The sequence below is a fragment of the Maylandia zebra genome, linkage group LG18, assembly GCF_041146795.1.
Source record: "Maylandia zebra isolate NMK-2024a linkage group LG18, Mzebra_GT3a, whole genome shotgun sequence".
NCBI classification, from domain to species: Eukaryota; Metazoa; Chordata; class Actinopteri; order Cichliformes; family Cichlidae; genus Maylandia; species Maylandia zebra.
The window spans coordinates 15,460,798-15,484,894 of record NC_135184.1 but is presented as its reverse complement, the minus strand read 5'-3'; the positions used below and the strand labels follow the sequence as shown (position 1 = coordinate 15,484,894).

The 24,097-nt window shown below is 39.6% G+C and overlaps 1 protein-coding gene across 1 annotated transcript in view; it reads right to left on the bottom strand.

Annotated features, from left to right (window-relative positions):
• crhr2 (corticotropin releasing hormone receptor 2) overlaps nucleotides 1-14,726 on the bottom strand; it is a 50,782-nt gene extending 36,056 nt beyond the window's left edge. The window contains exons 1-2 of the mRNA XM_076876783.1: nucleotides 14,530-14,726; nucleotides 14,279-14,398 (exon numbers count right to left, since the gene is read on the bottom strand). Coding sequence (XP_076732898.1) covers nucleotides 14,279-14,398; nucleotides 14,530-14,650 — 241 coding nt within the window. The 5' untranslated portion in view covers nucleotides 14,651-14,726. The remainder of the gene's footprint in view (nucleotides 1-14,278; nucleotides 14,399-14,529) is intronic.
• Nucleotides 14,727-24,097: the final 9,371 nt, after the last annotated feature.

Here is a 24,097-nt window from a genome sequence, read left to right as displayed (position 1 = left end):
TACTGAAAGCTAAAGGCCGACAGCTTGAACGTCTCTATAAGAAAACTGGCCTTACTATTCATAAGGATATGTTTAATAACCACGTTCTGTTTTACCAGGAATGTATTAGTCAAACCAAATCTGCTTATTACTCTGCTATTGTCTGCTCAAGTGAGAACTCTACCAAGACCCTTTTCTCACTATTCAACTCTTTTAACAGGCCACCTGATTCTCTCCCTGCTCATCTCTATTCATCTAACTTCTGTGATGCTCTAATGCTATTCTTTATTGATAAAATTCATAAAATACACTTAGACCTGGACCCTAATGCTCAATGTAGCTTCTCTGTCCTAACTTCTCCCCCTTCTCACTTCCTCTCTTTTTTTCAACTTCCATCCTTAGCTGATATTGCTGATCTCATCCATAAATCAAAGCCTTCTACCTGCCAGCTCGATCCTATCCCCACTGTCCTCGTCAAAGCCTGCTTACTCCCTCTCCTTCCCCTCATATCTGCTATTATTCACTCTTCACTCACCACTGGAACTGTTCCTGCTTCCTTCAAAGTTGCTGCTATTACCCCAATTCTGAAAAAAACTGGTCTAGATCCCAACAACTTTAATAATTTTCGTCCTATCTCCAATCTACCATTTCTCTCAAAAATCCTTGAAAGAATAGTTGCTTCACAAGTCCATCTTCACCTAACTGATAATAACCTTTACGAACAGTTCCAGTCTGGCTTTCGTCCTCTACATAGCACTGAAACTGCTCTTATAAAAATAACAAACGACCTTCTTATAGCAGCTGATTCTGGTCTCCTCTCCATCCTTATCCTTCTTGATCTGAGTGCAGCTTTTGACACCATCTCTCATCCCATTCTCCTTAGCAGATTAGCTTCTATTGGTCTCTCTCACACTCCACTAGCCTGGTTTAAATCATACCTATCTGACCGCACTCAGTTCATTCAATTAAAATCCTTCACTTCTCAGCTTTCTCCTTTATCCACTGGGGTGCCCCAGGGATCTGTCCTCGGGCCCCTTCTTTTCATCATCTACCTTCTTCCACTCGGACATATTTTTCGTAAATATAATATTCAGTTCCACTGCTACGCCGATGACACCCAGCTCTATCTCTCTACCAAACCTGACTCTACTCTTCCTCCACCCTCCCTCATCCTCTGTCTAGCTGAACTTAATTCTTGGTTCTCCTCCAACTTTCTTAAACTCAACAGCAATAAATCGGAACTTCTTCTGGTTGGCACTAAACGACTGCTATCCAGAATTAACAATTTCTCTCTCACCATCAATAACTCGCTGGTCCCTATCTCTCCCTCTGTGAAAAGCTTGGGTGTCATTCTCGATAGCACATTATCCTTTAACTCACATATCAATAATATTACACGTGCAGCATATTTCCAACTCCGTAACATTAATCGCCTCCGCCCCTTCCTCACACCTCACGCCACTGCCATTCTCATCCATAATCTTGTTATCTCTAGAATTGACTACTGCAACTCATTATTATTTGGCCTTACACAAAAATCTATCAACAAGCTCCAACGTGTCCAGAACTCTGCTGCCCGTATTATTACTAGGACTTCTTCTACCCACCACATCTCCCCAATCCTGAAGCAACTTCACTGGCTCCCGGTCAAATTTCGCATCCATTTTAAAATAATTCTGTATACATTCAAGGCTATTCATTCTCTCTCTCCACCGTACCTCTTTGACTTATTACAGATGAAGCTCCCATCCCGCTGCCTCAGATCTTCATCTTCTCTTTCTCTCTCTGTTCCCTCTGCTCGTCTGATCACAATGGGAGGGAGGGCCTTTAGCTGCTCTGCCCCTCGACTTTGGAATTCCCTACCCCCGGACCTCAGAAATATTAGTTCATTCTCTCTTTTTAAGTCCACCCTCAAAACTCATCTGTTTAAAATTGCCTATTCTTAAATTTCTGTATGTTTTAACTTTTATCTTCTATTTTTATCATTGTGTATGTTTCCAGTTTTTATCTGTTGTACAGTGTCCTTGGGTGCTTTGAAAGGCGCTATTTAAATAAAATGTATTATTATTATTATTATTATTATTATTAGACCACCACCCTTGTTCGGTTTATGCCGCAGCTGACCTCAATTAACAGCACTGATAATTACAAAAATCATTATTTTATGTCTCTGTAAAAGTTAATCCTCCAGCATGTGTGAGCTCTTACTATCTAACACAACTACTGCTCTTGCTCACTGAAAGTCATATAATGCAGTATCTTAATTTGTCATGCTGTCTTTGTAGCCATTGCTTTCCCCCCATGTGTCCTTTTTTTTTCTCCCCTCTTCTTTTTGACTCGTGTTTTATTTTCCATCTCTGCTGTGTTGCATCTGTGTTTGTAAGGGTTTATGCGGCGCCCTCCATCTCCCACTCTCCTGGATCCACTCCAATCAGTGTGCACACCTGTGGTTCAAGCGCTCAATTTTGTGCAGTATGCCCTTGTCTGCAGTCATTGCTCGTTTCAGCTTTCTGACTGCTGCTGTGGTAGTTATGCTAAGGCCTTGTACTCTGAGTATGTCTTTTGGTTGGAACCAATTGAACTCTGCGATGGTTAGACTTACAAACGCATTCCCTGCCTGCCCACCCAAGCTTCCGCTCGTCAGTTTATCTACAGCAACGGAGGAGTGACGGGAGAGTCACCTGCCCACTCTCACTCAGGCTGCCACACCACACACTATCTGCCGCTGCCATCAATCCTCTGTCTGCCTCTCTGCTCTCTGAGCCTGCACGCTCTTTCTCCAAAGAGCCATCGCATCCACATACAGCTACTTGAGCATTCGCACTAAAAGCTTGTTTTGAGTCACTGCCAACCTGAGTATGTTTGTCCTGCCTTTTGGTTCCAGAAATTCTTATAATCTTAATGCTTGGACACAGGTTATCTCTGGATCTGTGGGGTTCTTTCTCTAATATTGTAAGCTTTTACAAGGACATGGTTTTAAACAGATGCTATATAACTGCGAAAATGGCTTCATAGTATTATTTTCATATGTATTTACACTATTTGTCTGCAGCTGTTTTATAATGTGAGTTTTTAGGTTGCTTGTTTAACATTGTCAGGACGGTTTCCTTTTTTGGGATAGCATCACATGTGCTTTTTTTATGTGTCAGCGACTGACTTAGCCCTTTTTCTCTTGCAAATGAGTCCTTTTCAAAGGGCATTTTTTTTCCTTTTGATCACATGTCTGCCACAAGGAGTTGGCCTAAATGGTATGTCAGCCCAAAACACACAGAGAATACACTTGTGATTGACTTGTGCTGATGAAAGCAGGAAGAAAGCATTCTCTGCCTTAAAAAAAAAGTAATTATTTTTATTTTAAAAAATATTTTACTGCCTCCAGCTTCCAAAATATTATATTTGACCCAGATCACCGGTGGTTCAGATCATAAAATGTCTCCAGTGAGCCCAACCCGTCAACACTGACATGTCAGCATTAAAATGCAGCTGTTCCGAAGCCCTTCGTTGGCCTCAGTTTGATCAAAGACAATATGGCAGCTAAACAACTTTCCAAAAACCTACTGTCTCGTCCTTGTCACATTAACTCTGTTATACATTTTGTCAGAGGTGCTGATCCTTTTCAAATCAAAACAGTCTCTGGCTCTCTGGCATTATCAGCACACTCTGAGGCTGGATTACCTGAAATAAATCTCTGGGTGATTCATTCTACGACATTACTAAAAGCCCAGACTTTGTTAGATCAAAGTCAAGGATACATCACAAAGTATTTAAACTCATTTCGCAGACAAGGCCCTTTTGGTGCCATTAAGCACTGAGCTTTTTTGTTGTTTTCACATGCATTTATGTCTACCAGTAATCAACACCTTAGTGCAAGGCCTGTCACCAGCTTGATAAAAAAACAGTGTTTGCGTTCAAGTATTATATCATATCTTTTACCGAACAAAAAAATTAGATGTTGCCACTGTTAAAATGAAAAATAAATGCAAACTTTTAAAGTTTATAAATCAAACACCCATTTAGCAGACTGCGGTGAATATCTCTGTTTTATAATCAGACTCGTGTGAAATCTACGCACACTCATGACTTCTATAAAGGGAACAGCCGAAGGGAAGCAGTAGCTCATGCACAGTTGTGCTGCACACAGGCTTGTGCAGAAGTGTTCCTGACATATTTCTGCTGACAAAATTAGTCATCCATTTCTACTGTACAACAGATCTTATAGCTTAAATGCAACATAGATCTTGAGAACACAGCCACCATGGATAAGAAAAACAACTTGTGTAAATATGTACTAAAGCCATTAACACATGGATGTTTAAATTTAGCGCAGGGAATCTGTCTGAGTCGAAAATCCCACTGTAGCCTTGGTGTTTTCTCAGAGTGACTTTAAGCCTTAGTGTCATGCTCTTCCTCCTACAGCTGACAACAGCTGGAGATGTGGCTGCAGAAACGCTTCACTAGGTTTACAGAGAGAAAACTCTCAGAAAGACCGGGACGTGGAGCAGCCTCATGGGCCACCTAACCACACAAGCCCCACTGAGTTAATCAACAAAAGACATATGGGGCTACTCTAAAAGCTTTGGCTTTGATGTCTTTACTCTACATCCATGATGAATACACAGAGCAGGAACGTCTTTCTTTAAAAGTTCACTTGCAAAAATCAAATTTGAGTTTCTTAAAGTTCGACTTCATTTAGTAAAAAGCCAACGTTTGGGCAATGATTTGTCATAAAAATCTAACAACGTTATCTGATTATTCTATATAGGCCATAAAGTCTCATTTACAATTTATACAGTTTATAGAATTATTTGGGGGGGGAACACTGAAATCAGTCTATAAAACCCTTCACTGCTCATTAGATAGATGTGGGTTGGATACATCACGAAATAATCACTAAATGCTAACAATCTGTACAGAACATGTTTAGAACAAATGGCCTAATTTCAATCCAGAAATTATATGAATTCAAAGGATATTTAAAGGAATTTAAAGGAAACTCTTGGTCTCAAACATGCTCATTCCAGTATATCATGACTTTTGCAATGTTCTAATAAGTATATAATTACTTTAATATATAATTACTCACTCCATTAGTACATTACCTATAATAGAATCAAAAACTATATGCATGTACAGTACTCATGTCTTCATATTCTGTCAGAAAAAGCAGGAATTGAGGTGAAATGATTTATTGAAACGTGTGTGTGGTCATGGAAATACAGTGTATAAGGCTCAAAAGGGAATATTTTGGTATGAACAGGTGGACATACCAAAAAATATTACTTTCAAGTATTCTTCAGCACAGCCTGAACTCTCTTAGGCAGATTTCTTGTAATTTCTTTAAGTAGTCTGAATGTCCTTTAGAAACTATTCCTTCAAAGCTCTTCTTTGGATCTTGGCTGCCTTTTGTTCTGTTCTCTGTCACGATGATCCCACACTGTTTCAGCAATGTTAAGATCTGGGCTCTCGGTAGGCTAATCCACGAGTAACAGTATTTCCATTGTGTGTGTCTGTGTTTTTGTATCCAGGTATACTTTTACTGCACTGGCAGTGTGTTTGCCATCATTTCTGTACTGCGGGCTCAAGACTTTTGCACTTTACTGTATATTTCATCGTGAAGAAACAGAAATATGCAAACAGAAAACTAACATTTGTTAAGTTTTGTATGGAAAGGTTGCTCAGTCTCCTACTTTAGTCCAGACAGAACTTTAAAATATATTTCATGTATTTGCTCTGTTTTTTCAGCCCCACCCAGATCCAATGAATAATGATGCTGGTGATACAGTTATCTGAGTTTACATTTATGAACATTTGCAGGTTAATATTAACTTTTACCATTAAGCCCTATTGTGCCTAATAACAGGCGTACGCAGCCTATGAACGCTCAGTCCTGCTAGTGAAAGAAATGGTCTGTTTTCTTTTATTAATCAAAATCTGCATTGTTCTGTCAAGGCATTATTGGCATCTTTAGTTCTTGTCAATAATTTCAATTGTCCCCGAGTTCAGGTTGCTTGGAGCCGCTGACATGTATGACAAATGAGAGAAAAAGTAGTGCTTATTTTGGTGCTTGTTTTATTGCAGTGTCGCCCATCATCATCAGAGGTTAATACTTTCTATTTATTAGCTGTCTGTAACAAATCAGCTGCTTCACTGGCTTGGCGACCTGGTCAGATAACACGGTTTCTAAGAGGGAAACAGTAGCTGAGCAAGCTTATAAAGTTTCTGCATGACGAACAGCTCATTTAGTTTTAAGGCGAAGCAAAACAAAGACCTCGGAGTAGGTAATAGCAGGCAGCTGAAGGTTACTGAGCACTTCTGTAAGGTTCATCATGTCGAACAAGTAGATTGTACACAGTACTGACAAGCTGAAGAATGAATCCCTTATGAAGGGAGGAAGAGAGAATCTATGACTGCCACTCTACTTCACTTTAGACGCTTCAATGAATTTCAGAAACGAGCTAATGAGAATGATCACATCGGTGCATACTGAATGTGGTGAGTATTAAGTCTAACTTGTTTATTCCCCGTACCATATGTTCTTTTCAAATGTGCTCAGTGCTTGGGATCATTTTTTCAGTCCGACTTTAAAGTTTAAAGAACCGACTTTTCTCAGTTCAACATGAGAGAAGAGGACAGATTTTGTTTAATTTTCACACACGCACCAGGAGGGAGACAGAGCGCCTACAACCATTACCATTCCTTCAAGTGAAGATTTCCATTTGTTTGTTTTTTTAGCTTCATAACTGAATATACAGATTTGGAAGGTTATGGGAAGAGAAAAATAAAGGAAGCATCTGACCACTTCTGTTTGAGAACATGTCAAAGGCTGGTGAGCATTATTATTTGTGGCTGTTTATTGCTGGGAAAAGGGCAGAACTAATCAGTTCAACATCAGAAGACTGAGGAAACCAGCAAATACTCACATCTGAGAAGTGGAGACCAGAGAGGTTTTGCTAGAGTGCTAGAATTTGACGATAAGTAAGTAAGTAAACACAATCAACTTTCAGCTTTCATAAAATCACGAGTAGTAGCTTCACTGGGCATGCCTTATAAGTACCACACAATGAACATTTGCTATGAAAGAGAGATTGGGTAGGGTTGTCAGGGTGTCTCCTCTTGTTTAGCAAGGACGACTGAATAGCTTAAAAAGCCTTGAGTAATGACCACTGAAGCAGACAAGTCAGCAGAGCCCGAGGAAGAGATACCGGGTAATCTTTTACTTACAGCTGTGGCTCTTAAGCTTTCCTTCTTCTCTCCATGCCCTCTTGACATATTAGCTGTAACTGCAAATGCAAAATTTTTGTGCCTGTTTGCTGTCAAACTTTCAACCCTCAGCAGCTGCACTGAAGCCAGCTGGTGAGAGAAAATTAGCAAAAACCCACGTACTAAGACTATGTCCCTCCGGGAAACAGAGACGGCATGAGGAGGATAGTGAGAACATTACCCCACAGTACAAAAATGAAAAGTATGCAAGGATGGCCACAACCTTACCAAAGACTTGTTTATAGCTGCTCAGTGAAATAACAAAATGGCTTTTCAGTCTGACCGTTGCCACAATCGAGTCTTGGTCCTGTAGTCTTTGAGTTTTAACTCTTCGGTCTCTGTTTTCCACACGCAAAACTGTGCACAGAACAGTCACAACAGTAAAATCACTGACAGTTGAATTAAATCCCATTTATAAGCTTGTAACAGTGCAATGTTCTGGTTGTTGACATTCATCAGCAAGCGAAACACTGATGCGGACCAAGCACCCGCACCAAACGCTGCAACACCGCTCCGTGACAGAAGGTGCTTTCCCACTGCACACCACAATTTGCAAAAACTAATTAGGACTGCCTCAAGAAACAAAACAAAAGAGCTCAAGGCATTTACTCAGAAATTTCCGTTATGATGAAGCCTGCAAACTATATGACTGTTATGGCAAAAACCACGACAGTTGCTTTGTTCAATACTGAAATCAGAGGTATTCAACATCATTACACACAGGCTACCTCACATTAATAATCAGCGGAAGGTAAAATTGTAATTCAAATAAAAATTTGATTAATTGCACAGCCATAAATAGGACCAGAAGGATCTGCTGCCAGCATGCAGCGCTGACAGGTAACAGCTGTTTCAACCACGTGTGGGTGTATTTGCTTTAATGTTGAGGCTGATTTAGTATAAAATCCAATATGTTTTGGAGGAAACACTATTGCTCTTGGTCCCACAATACAGTGTTTACAATTTTGAAATATTAAGCTTAGATTAAGATTATATATATTGGTGTCAATATAGAAAAAAGCTATGATGTCACATGAATAATGTCTTTTTTACTGTTTCAATATTTTTATTATGTTTTTTGTTTTCTTGTAAAAAAAAAAAAATTAACCACGTTTTGATTTGTGGGGAGAAAAAAATATTCTGTCAAGCCAAAAGATTTTCACACTTCAATATGAAGCTTTAGCTAAATTTTTAAAAAAAAGATAAAGGTATTTATGAACCTTAGTCCTATATGAATCAAAGGTGTAAACATATGGTATTAAGCACATATGTGTTATCCCCGCCTCAGTCCTGGGGGATTTAACATCGAGGAAATTTGTAAAATGCAGCCCCAGATATGAGATATGTGACCGATTTTCCTTTGATGTATTCAGCAGTGCTGCACTCTTCTCTTTGATTTCAGACATATGGTCATTTTCTCACTTTGGACAGCAACGGTAAAATAAGAATCCAAAAATGAACATCCCTGATACCCCAGTAGCTAGTTATTCTTGCACGTACGCATGCACGGCTCAAAATAGTAAGTAACGAACAAAAGCTGGCTCGCAATTCAGAGTGTGATGACAGTTATGAACAACAGGGAGATGCATCTCCAGGAGGAGACAGTAAGAAGGATGCAAGGTTAACTGACAATTCTTCATGGGTGGCAGCTGCACTGCAGGAGTCTCAGTGGTATACAACTGAGAAAACTGTTACCTCTGTTAACAGGTACTGAGATTTTAAGACTTTTTTAACAAGAAAGGCGGTCCATGGTCTGAGTTTGGATGTGTGAAAACGCCACTTTGAGATAGAGTGGGGAGGATGAGGGTGGAAAATTAATTTGAGGCATCTATCGAGACACAAGTGCAACACTAAAACGAATGCAGTTTTCAGGACATATGGATGTAAATGTGTCATTTGGTCTGAAATGATAAAATGAAAATGTTTGGAAGGAGGACTTGGATTTACGAGTGAACACAGAAGTAGGAATGAAAAGAAAATAAACCATAATAAATAATCATGACATGCTTTGCAGATATTTGTGTTATTTGGTAGCTTCAAAATGTCTCTGGTACTTTAGTGTGTCATCTGTGGTGAGTGCAGCCAGCGAAGGCTGGTGCTGATTGGACCCCCTCTGGGTCTTGGTGTGCAATGGCTAGTGAAATGTTTGCAACACATACTGTCCTGAATTTGCTGATTGAACCTCTTACTCAGTCTCACCGTGGAGAAGGGGATCAAAGGTTTCAAAGGGCTAGAATTCGCAGTAGGAGAGGTATTTTGCAGAGACCTGTGGTGCCGTCATCAGATTGAGCAAAGAAAAAATAGCACAAGTTGTGGCAGACGCATGTGCATGTTTCTCGGCATTAGAAAATGCACATGAGGTAGATTGCATCAGTAAAATAAGTGTCACAATAAGACATTTTGTGATTTGGGAACACCTAAACAAGTGAATGCAACAATGAGCGTTGACTGTCTACATGTAATTTTCTCCAATTTCTTCTCAGAGCTTTAGGAGGAAGGAAAATGAGTTTCATATTAATTCTCCTCTGAGTGGGGACATGACAGCTCACAGACAAGAAGATGCAAAACAGCCATTATAGCCATTTGAACTGTCATTAAACTTCAGCGAGTCATTTGGTCATGCTGTGCAGTGAGTAAGCTTTTGACAAATAAGGCAGGATTTCTTTTACACATTCCTCGTCACACAACCAGTCCTCCTGAGAATCTGCTCTACATTTTAAGACTTGTGCTCATGGGTCCGTCTGCCACCATAGGCTCTTAAACAATTTTTAATAGGGAACATCTACAAAAAAAACTGTGCTAATACCAGTTTCACAATTACTAACAATGCCTGTCTATATTTATCCACCACCTTATATTAGTGTCATGTTTGCCTCCAGAAGGCGAGGTACAGAATTAGCTGTGATTTAAAATAAAGAGACAAGCTGTATCCCCCAACATGCAACACTACATCAGCTTCACTCTCTCCACTGTCAGTCTAAACCAGATACACAGAGCAGCACTGATATGTCTCAGACTTTATTAATCCTGATAAGAGAATCAATAGAGCTCTATTGTAGAAACAGCTGCCCTGATTTTGATTTGTGTTGACTAGGATGGTACATTATGTGCTAACAGGATGTCGCCTATGTGAGAATGAACACACACTCACTGGGAGGAGGTGAATTTACAAGAACAATATGAGCCATTCACTGAATAATTAAAGTTGTGCTCTGGGTGAACAGAGAAAGCATACAGGTCACACATTTTTTATTTATCTTCCAAAACTAATACTTCAGCACTAGTGCCACTCTTCAGTACTGCTTTGGACTGCTTGTTTTGCCTGAGGCTTGATAGAGAGCACATCATATAGTCGTTAGAAAGCACACCGTATCTAACAACTGTGGCCCAACGGTGGCGATTTTCATTTCATGTAAACCAGAGGAACGAATAAATGCGCTGCAAAAAAAAAAACATGAACAGAGGAAAGTTTAAAAATGCATAAATGCTCTTAAGTCACTCTGCGCAGACATTAATATTTATACAAGCCAGATGAAATGGAAAAGAATTTATAGCTACTTACCTGAACTGCCCCGCTAAGCCTCTTAAACTTCTAATTTTTGCAAAAGAATCGCAACATTTTTACTTTATACTTGCTCAGCTTCTCATTTGAAAGCACCACAGAAAACCTACACGGTTTCAAGCAAGATGTGGCATTTATATCTTGTACTGTTCAACAACTGGGAGTACAAACCGCAAGGGATTCTCCTTAAAATATCCTGGGTCATTCATTTCTAATATGCAGGCTTGTATAGAAGCATGAAATACCTGGCTCTTGGATATATGCTGGGCAAATGGCTGCTGCTAGGCATGTGGTCAAAGTGATTGGCTTAAAACACATCTTGTTTGGCTTCAGTTTGCAAATTGCTGCGCTGCATTTTCACAGTTCTTTTTTTTTTTTTGCATTGTTTTAATTAACACCTGCTCATGGGATGTTAGGGCCTACTTCTATTCTTAGTCTGACCTATTTTGTGGTTTAAAATTTGTATTTTTTTTCCTGAATGCAAATGAGGGCTGCTAATGTGACCTAGGAGGATGAGAATAATCACCTACATTGTCTCTGGTGTCACATCACTTTGCTGTGAAAACACGCAGAATCCTGCAGTTAAGCTATCAGTTGTGAAGAGTTTTGTAATGGCCTCCCTGCTGTGTCGAACCGCAATCTATTAAATATTCTGCTTTGGCTTCTTTAATAGTCTGACTTAAAACAATGCATTTATTGTTGCATGTTTGACATCCTAAAAAACTGAAAGTCTATTTCCTGATTTGACAGGAAGAAGAAAAAAAGATTTGTTTACATAGCTAAGATAATCCAAGCATTTCAAAGCGTATTAGCTGCACATGTCACATGTCAGATCTGTGTTAAAAATATAACAATCCATGTAATTACAAATGTTGGTGACAGTGAAAGAATAAAACCTGTAATCTCTGCTGTCACAAGAACCAATCCCTGTAATTAACTTACTCATCAACTTTTTCGCGCAAGGGCGAAAAATCTGTCACCTCCTCTATCTAATTTCTGAACTGCACATATGTTTGAGACAAACATTCAAACAATATTTTATTTACTGTTTGATTGCTGTATTCATTCACTCCTGGGTGATGCAGGAAACTGCAGCTGTACAGTTCTTTGTACTTCTCCTATTATCTAACGGGAAACTCTTCACACAGTTCAGTCAGTATATTACAGCCTCAATATCTAAACCTGAGCCTGATAAAAATGTAATATTGACTCACCAGGGTGCTATCTAAACCTTCACTGGACAAGGTGTCTCAATGCTTTTCGGTATGCTTTTCACACTGGTGGATCAAACCAACAGGCGTGTTCAGCTAATACTAAGCAGCAGCAGAGCAAAGTTGAATCAAAGGTGATCAGACAGCAGTTGATTGTGGGTGTGTATCAGAGGTTTGGTGGGTAATGACACTACACCTGAGTCTATTACAGAGATAACAGTAGTGTTAAATGAAAAGTCCAGATATGGACACTCTGGACACTCACACTTGGTGCAGGTCGGTTATTTTGTGAAATGAATGGTGCTGTTTTCTCGGCAACAAGTTCATCAGCCTTATGACTAACACAGGAGTTACATAAGGTGACAGTGCTGGGTGGCGGAGTTGTGATATGCTGTTCTCAGCTCTTAGCTAAACTGTTGGCTGACACAGATTAGTTTGGAAACTGCTCAGCCTGTCAAGCCAGCAGATTAAAACCATCCTCTTAGCGTATTGTTGAAATCAGAAGCAAAATGAAAAGTATTATTCTGAAATCCCACACCCACCCTCCCCCCAAAGAAATTGACCAGATAAGTCATTTCCGCAAGCTCTTATGAACTAGAGTTGCATTTTGGAGATAAGTAGCCTACAGGAGCTGAGTGATCCAGGGTGACACGCAGGTAGGGACGGGGGTGGGCGCCTAAAAATTGTATCATGATATTTCAAAGACATCTGCAAGAATTATATTTCTGATGATGTAGAGAAATAATCCTCAACAATGTTTTATCTGAGATTGCAGCTTGCCTGCAGCACTGTTTATTTGTGCAAACAAAATAATGGACATTTTCTGTCCTTCATTTCCAATGAGCTGCTGTCATCGATGACAGACGATCTCATTCAAAGTGTGCTTCTACTGAAACAAGGTGCCCCCAGCAGCAGAAATATCACAGTGCAATAGTAGTGGCACAGTATTATATTCAGTGATGCAGCATAAGACAAATGTAAGTGTAAAAGGAGCCTGGTTAGTGGTTTCAGTGGAAATTTTGGTGGTTTGCATTTGGATTGTGGGGACACACAGTTATTTGATACTTTTAAGCAATTATTAAAGTAACTTGTATCTAATCAGCAACCAGCACAATAAAACTGAAGCTGAAAACATTTTCTACCTGGGATGTTGTTACTTAGGTCAAACAATTTGCTTAATGTCCTGTTTTTCCACCATTTCAATTGACATCATATTATTACATATATCTTGTTGTTTTGCGCAATAAGGAATTTGCACAATAACCATTGCTATAGCAGTGATATCACAATATGACACTTTTTACACATAAAAGTTTTGTATATTATGCTGTTTTATATTGTATGATGCAGCCCAAGTGGAAGGCGTCCATAGAGTCCATTGTTTGGTCACACCAGACAAATCTCAAACCCCAGTCTAACTGTTAGAAGTCGAGCATGTGAATACTGAACACCTGTTTAAGATAAGGAGATTTTTAAAGAAAGCAGGCTAGTATTAAGGTCCAATGTTTAGTAGACCCATCCATCCACCGCAACCTCCTCCCAATGGAGGCTTTCATTGTTTCATATCCTCTCTTATTTTGGACACTAGACGGTGCTGCTATGATAACAGTTATACAATAGTTCTAATGGGCAGTCAGTCTCAATTTTACAGCAGATCACCTTGCTCGCTCTCTCGCACACACACTCTCTCTGCTGATACTGTAACACCAGTGCAATGCCAAATTGTCCAGCTGTCTATTGGAACAAACAAAATTCCCCCTCCAGTAAAATCAAACCAAGAGATGCCCTCACATACATGTAAGTAGCTTACAGAAGCAGAGATTTGAGCGATCTTAGGTGTATTTGCCCTTTAAGTGAAAAGCACACACGCACATTCTTAAGCAGCTGTTCCTGTAACAGGAGGTTTAATAATGATCACTGATTCGCTGTCTATGCCGCTTTACTTGTGAACACAGGGGGGGTACTAATAATAAGCCTGTGGAAAAATTATCTAATTAGGGTAGAAATGAAAATTCATAAGACGGTGGGCTAAATGAGAGATCATTAAGCTGCTGGATTTGTTTGTTATTGCTTATATTAACGGGCGGTTGTTTGCAGCACAAATCATTTTTTTCATGAAGTCTTGCTGTAATTAACGCACTTGCTAATGTTGCGCTCTTTTGCTTTGCGCTATTTCTTTTTCCACAACTGTCTAAATAATTTTCCACAAAATGCTCCACAGTTTCCCACACGTTAAGGAACTTTTTTCCACGATGGAAAGACTTACTCGTTGTGTTGTACTTCACCCCATTAATGTACTCAGGGCAAGGTCTTTCTACAATCCTGCCAGTGCTGCTCCGTGGCCAGCAGGTTCCAATCTCATCGGTTGTGGCATTGCAATATAAACCTTTTAGGGGGGAAACATAATAAATGAAAATAAAATAAAAGATAAAGGTCGACGCTTAGCTTTCTATTTTTAAGATGTAACAGCAAAACATCTCAATACTGAGGAAGGAGAATGAAGCAATTCCGCCTTACCATCAGTGCTCAGCAATGACAATGAAGCATTTGCCAAAAAAGTGTCCTGGAAAGCCTCTATTAAACTACAATTTAGGTCCCCGAGCTCTCCAAATATGATCTCATAAACAGTAGCATCCATAGTGCGAGCCGCCACTTTTGGTCTGAATAATGTGCAAGTCCGAGAGGAGATAGGCACACTGCCGTGCCCAGCCGTGTTCGTGGGCATGTGAATCGGTGCAACCGTAATGACAAGTAGAGAGCCCGGCGCGCCTTCTGGAGAGCGCGCGCCTGGCCAATCAGAGCCGCGGATCCGCTCATCCCTCCACGTGAAAGACAGCCGTCACACCGCACTGACCGGATCATGAGCCTTGTTACTCTGACATTTCACACCTGCTACCCACCTGTCGTGTTTATTTATGAGGAAAAAGTCGCTGCGTTTGAAATGCAAAGTAGCGTGTGTGGGAGAGATTTAGAATGAAATGTACAGCCAGGTTACCTGTTGTTGCGAGTGAAACTTGAATGGAAGGGAAAGAAACAGAACAGAACAGAAAGCAGCAAGAAGAATACTGGGTTCAGTTATTGGTTTTATATTTGTATCATAGAGCCCTTTTTTCTGTATGCAAATAGTAAACGGACGTTTTCAGGGCAGGAAGCTGAAAAGCTGATTGTATGTCGTACAATAATTAGACTCGGTGATGACGTCGGCTCCTTTGGCTTTTGTTTCTAAATAGCACTAAGGACACAACTCTGTCGGTACTCTTTAAGATGATGCAGAGCTTAATCTGGAATGTTTGGACATAACCAAGTTTAACTTTTGCTTTGGATTGCTGTTATCATTTCCTGTTTTACTTTGAAATCTGTAATTCTTATGTGTTTTTGCTTTACTTTTTCCATTATTGTCTTCACCTTGTAATATAAAGCACCTTGAGGAGAAGCTGTGATTTGGCACTATATAAATACAACTAACTGAAGATTGAATTCAACTGAATTAAGCTGAACTGATTTGTTTTCTGTCACTTTTGCACACCATCCTTAACCTATTATGTAATGGAGTCACTATAAGGCAGTATACTTAAACCTGACTCTCCAACTAGATGCTTGTACTCCTTATACTCAAGCCTTCTAGTAATTTCTTGGTTCTCTCTGTTTTTTTGTTTTTTTTTTGGCTTTATTTGCATGCAAAAGGACATACAAGCTCCCTTACCTATATGCTTCAGCCAGAACCCCTTCAAGTTTGTTTTCATTGTTGTGTCCACAGATTTTCAGAATACGTGCCCTTTCTGCTTTCCCCTTGTCTCTTCTGGTTATCTTGTGTTTGACCCTTGCTGTGATCATTAATCTTTGGATTTTTGGACTTTTTCTTGCCCCTGGTGTCCTGGATTTGGGTTGTCTCCTCCTGTAAATCGTTACGAGGTTACCCGAGGACTGTGAAAGAACCAAATGTGCTTCTAGTAGCAGAAAAGCTGTATCTCTGGCATTAAAGTCTGACACTTGGAAGCCAACCACCCACCTCAGCAGAGGGTTTTTGTGAACGTATCTTGTCAGCTCCAAATGTGCACCTGATACATTTTTCCCATTCACAAAAACCGGAAGCATTTAAACAAATGCCATGGTGCAGTAGAGGGTAGTCTCTTTGAAGACTGAGGAAAGTACAAACTAAATAAAAAATACTACTGTGTACCTTCAGAGTGTGTACACTCACAACTGTTTATTTTTCATGAAACAGAGCCCGATTTTGCACTTTTGTACATTGAGTAGTTTTTCTGTAAAAAGGTGAAAATAATTATGACCACAATGGCACTGATCATGCAGACCAACACTCCCTGCCAGGTTTACAGTTTTGAGTACCCTTTGAGTGAAAGTACAGTTCATTCCACAAATGAGTGACTCAAAATACTGAATGCTTCTTATTAAAGATGTGGTCTGTTTTGCTTTAAACAGTCATTTTTTATTTATTGTTATTTTTTTCGACAATTTTGATGTTTTAATTACTGCAACGTAAAAGTGAGATTCACGCAGCTCTATTCCCAATAATTTCTGCTAACTATGGGGCAAAACAAAACAAAATAAACTGTATCAATAATAAAATCTCAAGGCTTACATTATTTGATTAAATCTTCCAGTTTCTCATAAATTCTGGAGCTGCAAATATAGCACGACGAAAAATTCAAATGTTTTGTCTCAAACTTCGATTCAAATTAATGAAAAGTGTCTAGACTGCAAATGTGACTCATAACAGAGTTTAATATCTTGGCTGTTTACTGTTAAATGTGAGACGTGACCTTTTCACCAGCGAGAGGCTTTCTGTCTAAGCTCCCTCTTAGCTTCCACATGCAGAACTCCATGTCACTTTACGCTCCAGTCATGCAGTCATAGATCGGATTGTTGGGTTGACCTGGCCATGTGATGAACACTGTTGTAATTACCCAGCTATAAATAGTGCACCAAAAAGTTAATTAATTCTCCCACAGCATCCACTCTGTGTTATACTGCTTCCAGGTATGGGAAGGCAAAAAAGCACTTTAGGTTGAAGAAAAGAAAACATCTTTCATTGTTTGATTCTCGGGATATCTGAGATTATTAGCTTTGTGAATAGCTTTAGAACAAATTTCTTCCATTTGTCACCTGGAGAACAAAATGCTTCCAATCATTAACATAATGTCAATAAAGAAGTCGCTGTCTCTTTGTAACTTACCTAATCTATTTTTTCCTGGTCGTAAGTGAAAAACAGATGAAAGCCTCTCTGCTGCTCACACAGAAAACACTTTCCTTCAACAAAAAGAAACCAAGCTTAGAAGACATCAAACCTGGCTCAAAGTGAAAATTTCATTACTGGATCCTAAAAAAACCCAATGCAAGTTCCCTTTTTTTTCCCACTGAATTTTCCAGCCAATCTAGGGTAAAAAAAAACAAAAAAAACAAAAAGCAAACTGCACCACAAAACTTCTGAAGCCACAGTTTAAACTTTAATCAGTGAATTTTCCTTCAGGTACAATGAAATCGTAGCAAATGAAATTTAACAATGATTGTCAGATGCAGCCCACAGATTGATTTGACCACTGAAATGACCTAAAAGTTTTGCAGCAACACACAACCTAATGTTTAGTTCTCAGATTGGTCGAAATATGCGCCCATATGCTCATAAGACATTTTTCACTTCCTGATTTCTTCGTTTTTGTATATTTGTAACACTTTAATGTTTCTTTAAACAAACCTTGATTTTAAGAAAAGCTCCTCTGAGTATGAATGCAGAAGGCAGTTTTTTAAACTATGATTCCATTTATTTTTTCATTTGTTAAGGGAAAAAAATAACATTCAAACCTACCTGGCACTGTGTGAAAATTATCCAGGAATAGAGAAAGAACTAGAAAGGCCAGCCTGTCAAAATTACTTCGAGGGGACATCAACAAAGGCGGTCACAAAAAAACCCCAGAATAAGATCTAAAGAACTGCAGGCCTCACTTTAGGTCAGTTAAGGTCAAAGTTTGTAATTCAGCAATAAGATAGAAACTGAGCAAAAATGGCATCCATGGGAGAATTCCGAGAAAACCACAGCTGACCAAAAAGGAGCAATCTTGTCTCGCATTTGATGATCCTTGAGATTTTTTTAGAAAGTATTCTGTGAATTGTAAAGTCTAAGCAAAAAATACTTTTTCACAGCAGTGGACTGTGTCTTATTAAGTTGCTGGGCTGGCAGAACAGCTCCAGTGTGATTTCTAGAAGTCTCTGAATCTCTGTTTTAGCGGTGAAACAAAAAGATATTTCCTCATTTGTGTTTTAATGATGCTGGAAAGCATTTTGTTCAGAGGGGTTCAACGAGGATAAGAGCCAGCCGTGACCGCGAAGGCCAAATCATATGATTTACAACACTGACATATTCATCAAGTCATCTGGTGACCTTCCATGCCCTGTGGATTGGGGTATTGTCACTTTGGAAGAAAACACTCCCCTCAGGATAAAACCTTTCATAATAGGTTAGAGGTGACCAATTAGAGTTCCTTTGTATTGATTTTGACTGACCTCCCTGCAAAGGGAGCCCAAACAATGCCAGCAAAATACCCTGCACAGCATAACCAGAGCCCTTCACTCTTGGCCAAAAGATCAGATTTTTTTTTTTAACATAATTTTTCAGCTGCCTTTTGACTTCAGTTATTTAAATGTTTTGACCTGATTAATGCCGATATTTTACAAAAAGTATCAAGTAAATTTGTTTTGGTCTTAAAACTTAATGCTCACAATTTTTCAGTGGAAAATCAGAAGAAAATGAATCTGCTTTAAGAACATATATAAATGTGATGCATATATTTCACCACAGCAGATTTGTGATGGAATGAAAAACTTTTTTCTGCTTGCATGCCATTTCATTATATATAATCATCCTCATGATTTCAGCACTTTTTTGTTTGAACAACAGTGTGTTCACTTTGAGCTCAGATGAGGGACATTTCATCACGGTTGCGCGGCCCCATGCTTGCATCTCTGAGCCTCAGATCTGGGAGCCCGAGTACCTCAGGACCCAAAGGCATTTAAACCTAACCCCACATAACTCAAGCACACATTCTGATTTCTAAAAGCTTGTTGACTCTTATGTGGGACTTCTCTTTGCTATCCTTAGCCTAAGGGTACTTGATGACTCAGGGTTTCATTTGGTAATATAAGTAGATAAGATGCAAGTTTCATCTGCCTCAGGATGACTAATCAGATATGCCGTATCAGAGTTCCCTATATTACTTGAAATTCTCTTTGTCAGTTACTCTGAGTCTAATTGACCTGTTTCTAAAGACTGCAGCCTATACAGCTGAGCTATTCTGCACAAAAATGGTCTCCTTCGCTTTGCAAAGACAGAACCAAACTCCTAAGAAAGCTATGATATGTTGGCTAAATATGCACAAGAGTAGCTCGGAGCAAGGACAAACAAGAGAGCAACCAACCGCAGAGAGAAAACTGTAGGGGGGAGGACACAAAGTGCACTTCAGAGCACCTCGATGATCTTCCAGGTTAAAAACAACTGCACACAACAAAAAATTATACCGGATAAAAGCAACAAAAAAGGTCAAAGCAATAACTTTTTGGTGAAAAATACAGAAAGCCAATGGATACTATAGAGGGCAGTGACACGTTTTGACTGATTTTAACATGACACCGTACATTATCGAAGGGCTTAATGATAATGAGCAAGGCTGAGAAACTTTGCATGGCTGCAGGGTGGAGTATGAGCTACTTACTGCACTCTATGAAATGACAGCTGCCAAAGAAATACCCTTGTGAGCGGTGTTTTAGGCCTCACAGCATGAAACCATCTGACAGCTCAGCTAAGCAGTCACAACCTGATTCCTGCTAAGGTGGCATAATTGATAAGCCCTGCTCATTGTAGCCATTTAACTCCCAGACCATTTGGCTGTGGATGTGAGCGGTCGAGTCCACTTTGTTGATTCCCTGCTGCCGCCAGCTATGACACACTCCTCTAAGTATCACACACAAAAAACCCCACTAGAACGGCAGGCTGATTGATGCTCCGTCTGAAGTGAGTGACCGCGCCGACATGAAGCAGCGGTTAAACACTCCATTTCATTTCTGTTTAAACACACTTTCATGTTTAAATACCATAAGTGACCTCTTCGGGGGCAGAGGGAGGCAACCGCACTGCAATTAATATTCCAAACGAAATGAGCTGTTGTCAGCGGCGTCTTTGTAAATAACTGCCTCGGCTTCCAAGAGCGAGTCACGATGAATGCAGTGCCTTATCACAGGCAGAGAACTTCCTATGCATTATGAAGGCTGCATGGAAATCCCACATCTTTTCAACGTGGCTTGCAAAAACAGATCATTACAGTGGGCTGAGTTCAAACCGTGATGCTGCTGTCGCACTGTAGATAAACACGCAGCTTTGTATTACTGACGCTGGCTTTGTGTGTCATGTCACTTTGTTGTACTGCAAATCGTTCACCCACCACCCTGTGAGTAGGAACACAGGTTTTAATGTTTGGAACAGAAGCCGAAAAACAACATGTTGCCTATATTAACTTTAAGAAGGGATTAGATGATCCGATTCCACTGAGCACCTGCATAATGATAGTTGATGCGTAATATAATTAGTGAGATGATCACAGAGAGTAGCTAGTAGTTTTGTGCCATTCATTTTTATTGGTGCGCTTATAAAGGCATCAAGGACAATTTTGTGACATTAAGACAATTTGAATATAATTAAGGGAATAGAAGATTCAAGCGAAACTGGCGTGTTGCATGAATTGCGATGGTATAAATGTCAGTGTGGGTGTTTTTATGTCTGCTTTTGGGAATGAATTCTTAGGGTTCGGGGAGGGGGATGCTAAAAACAGCACACTGAAGGAGTTTCACAGTCACTAAAAACAAACCCAAAAGAAAAAAAATCTAGTGAAGAAAATTAGCTTGAGGCTGTTCTCTGTATAGAACAAAACAGGTAAAAAAAGAGAGAGAGAGAGAGAGAGGAAAGAAAAGCAGAGGTGCGTTACTTTGCTATAAGAGGCTCTATAATGAGACCATGAGATGTGGGTGGTTAGTGAATACCCCTCCAGCTTTCGAACAAACACTCGCACTAAAGTTCAACCGAAGCCTGGACTTTTTATCCTGATAGATGTGTTTGTCTTGTTTGCTTATTTGTCGATGTGTGTGCGTTTGCATGTAGTTTCCCTCTTATCTACTGTGAAGAGAATCCAATTCAGAGTGTGTGTACCCCCCAACACTGAGCTAAAGCTAAGGATCTGAAATGACTCCTGGTAGTTTGGACTCTAAAGTGTGAGTTATTGAGGCATAGATGAGAGAAGACTTTTCAGCTGCAGCCTTTGTTTTTCTTTGTTTTTAAATCTTTAGTCTCAAAGCATGTAATTTCCTCCCTGAGCTTTATAAAGAGTGGTGCTACCTGAATATATCTATTTTGGCTGTCACAGCTTAAATTCTTTGTCAAATAAATTTTCCCAAATCACCACTATCAGAGAACACAGATATACAATTAAGGCCCGTTCTAAGACAGCGGCGGTGGCAGCTGCATGCTGCGCATACTTAGGTCTCCCAAAAATATCAAATTCACTTATAATATTTTATGGACAATTTACACAGTAAATTATGCTCTTTGAAACACGACAGAGATGCTTCTATGATCTTGCTGAATTCTTCATCACTGAACACTGACGCAAATGAAGCCTGAGGGAAGGATTCGGCTCATTGTTTCTCTTTTTCATATAAAGGTTTGTCCTTTTAAGTTTCCTGGAATTGTTGAGATGTTGTTTCTGTGTGAGTCACTATATGATACATTATTTGACTGTACTTCAGACTACCTCCAACCTGGCAACCAGTTTTGACATACAACATAAAGCGTCTTCTTTCAAGCTCTTAATACTGCCATGACCTGGAAGACTGACAACCTACATAGACATACTACATGTGTCTGTAATGATATCTCCAAAAGACTCCACATAAAGTTTACTTGTTAATTGTATGCTCTTTTTTTCCCTTGTAGTCCCCTCACCGTTGCAAAGGCTCTTCAAACAGAAATACATTCGCTTGTGAAAGGATGCCTTGAGGCCACATGTTCTTCTCTGACTTCACTTTCTCACATTTTTCCAGACACTCTATATTGTACGTTGCTCGAGTGGTCCACTTACTTTCAAGGTTAATTTAAATTGTGGTTTAAATGAGCCCAACTCACCGCTGCTCTGTTTGTGCTTTCTGAAAACTCAAAGCAACACCAACAGAACACCGTACCGCCTCAGATATGGTTCTCCCCTGAAGGAAAAACAAAGTAATTCTGTGCATGAAATAATTATTCAAACACAGTCTAAAAGAAAAGCTGGTAGAACAAATGAAGCTTTGTTTAGTTTACAGACTACAACTTAATTCTTTGTAACTTTGCATTATTTTTGGGCGTTCTTTTCACACACATTTCTAGTTGTCTTTTTACACTGCAGGACGGAGTACAAGGCAATGCCGGGGTAAGCGTGAAAATACTTTTCTTCACCTATAAAAAGATATGCATGACAATGAACAGACGATAAAATGCAGTTTGTGGAGAAATGCTTGTCCAGTTTAATAAGAAAAGTGTCACAATGGGAGGCTGCATGTGTGAGATGCTGGATCTACTCACAGAGGATAAAGAAAAAATGTTGATCTCAACCACTTATTATCCAGAGGCTGATTCCATCCATGATCCTCATCATATTATTGATGCTAGACTGGCACGCCCTGAGTGCCTTTGTGAAATTGCTTGACAAAAAGGACTGCCTTATGGGATCTTATTCCCACTGAATGCTTCGGTTTAACCTTGTGTGAAATGCATATGCTTCCGAGGCTCTTTTAGACCATACGTATTAGTGCCTTTTATAGTTTTCTACAAGTTCTACTAGTTTTAAATGTTACATGAGACATCTGTTTTAGAGACTTTTTAGGAAGCTCTCAGGAAGAACACAGTGTAATAGGAAAAACACACAAACATTACCACAGTTTGAGATTCGCTTCAGCTAATGATGCCGCACAGCGTTCTTTTTGGTCCATAAACCTAAACGATTAACCTATGCCACAAGAGCATTCTCGGTCCAACTTTTGAAGATTTGAAATGTCCCCCCTCAGCTTGCTGCACAGTTTGAGGTGAAATTGTGTAATCATTCAAAATGTAAACATTTTCATTTAAAAGAAGTTCTGCCAGACAGGAGAGCTTGTCTATAATAGTGCCCCCAATGTGAGTGAAAGCACTTCAAACACAATTATGCCAAAGCAGTAGTATGCAGTATGAAAAGCTGGGTTTCTCCACAAACTATACCCCTGGGGTATAGTTTGTTTTGAAGCCTCAAAAGTCTCAAGCAGTTTCTAAAGTCTCAAGCAGATCTAAAAGCCATAAGCCGAGGTTGTTTGATAGACGTATCATTTTATTTAAAGACTTAATGGCTTGGAACATCTAACATTATGTTGTGTCCTTGTCAAAGGTCTTTGGAAAGTTTTCTTGATTTTATACTAATTTAATCTGAATGAATATTTGCACAAGGGACAATACGTGCATCACCAGTGAAGAGTGAATAATAAATATTAGCCACTAAGATGATCTCTTTGCAGTCCTTCTTTAGATAACCTCTGTGCATTTGTAACTAAAGAATGAAACTTCAGTTCATTGCATTAAACGATTGATATAAATCAAATGTGCACATATTGTGTTCATACATGTAAAAAGTGTATCAAATTTTATTATTTTTTTAATGTATAAAGTTGACAGACTCAGTGCATCCTCACTATTGTCAGAGCCTTTTCTGATCAATTAAGCTCAATTGTTTAGCTTTTTGGTCACTGCGGCACGGGTGCGGTCTCTGGCCCGCTGCAGAGGAGGGGTGGCACGGAGGCGGGGCTGAACAGGTGTTTGGGACGAGTGACTGATTGTGACTCTTCTTGTGTTTTCAGTGACAGTCGAGGAAGGAGAGTGGAGTGACCATTGAGCGGGAGTGTCTGTGTCCCTTGTGTTTAAGCTGAAACCACAGCAATAATAAAATAAGTGTGTGTCACCATACCCACAGTGTGTCTCCGTGTGTTGAGGCCCAGCAACGTCATTTGGATTTTGTGTGTCCTT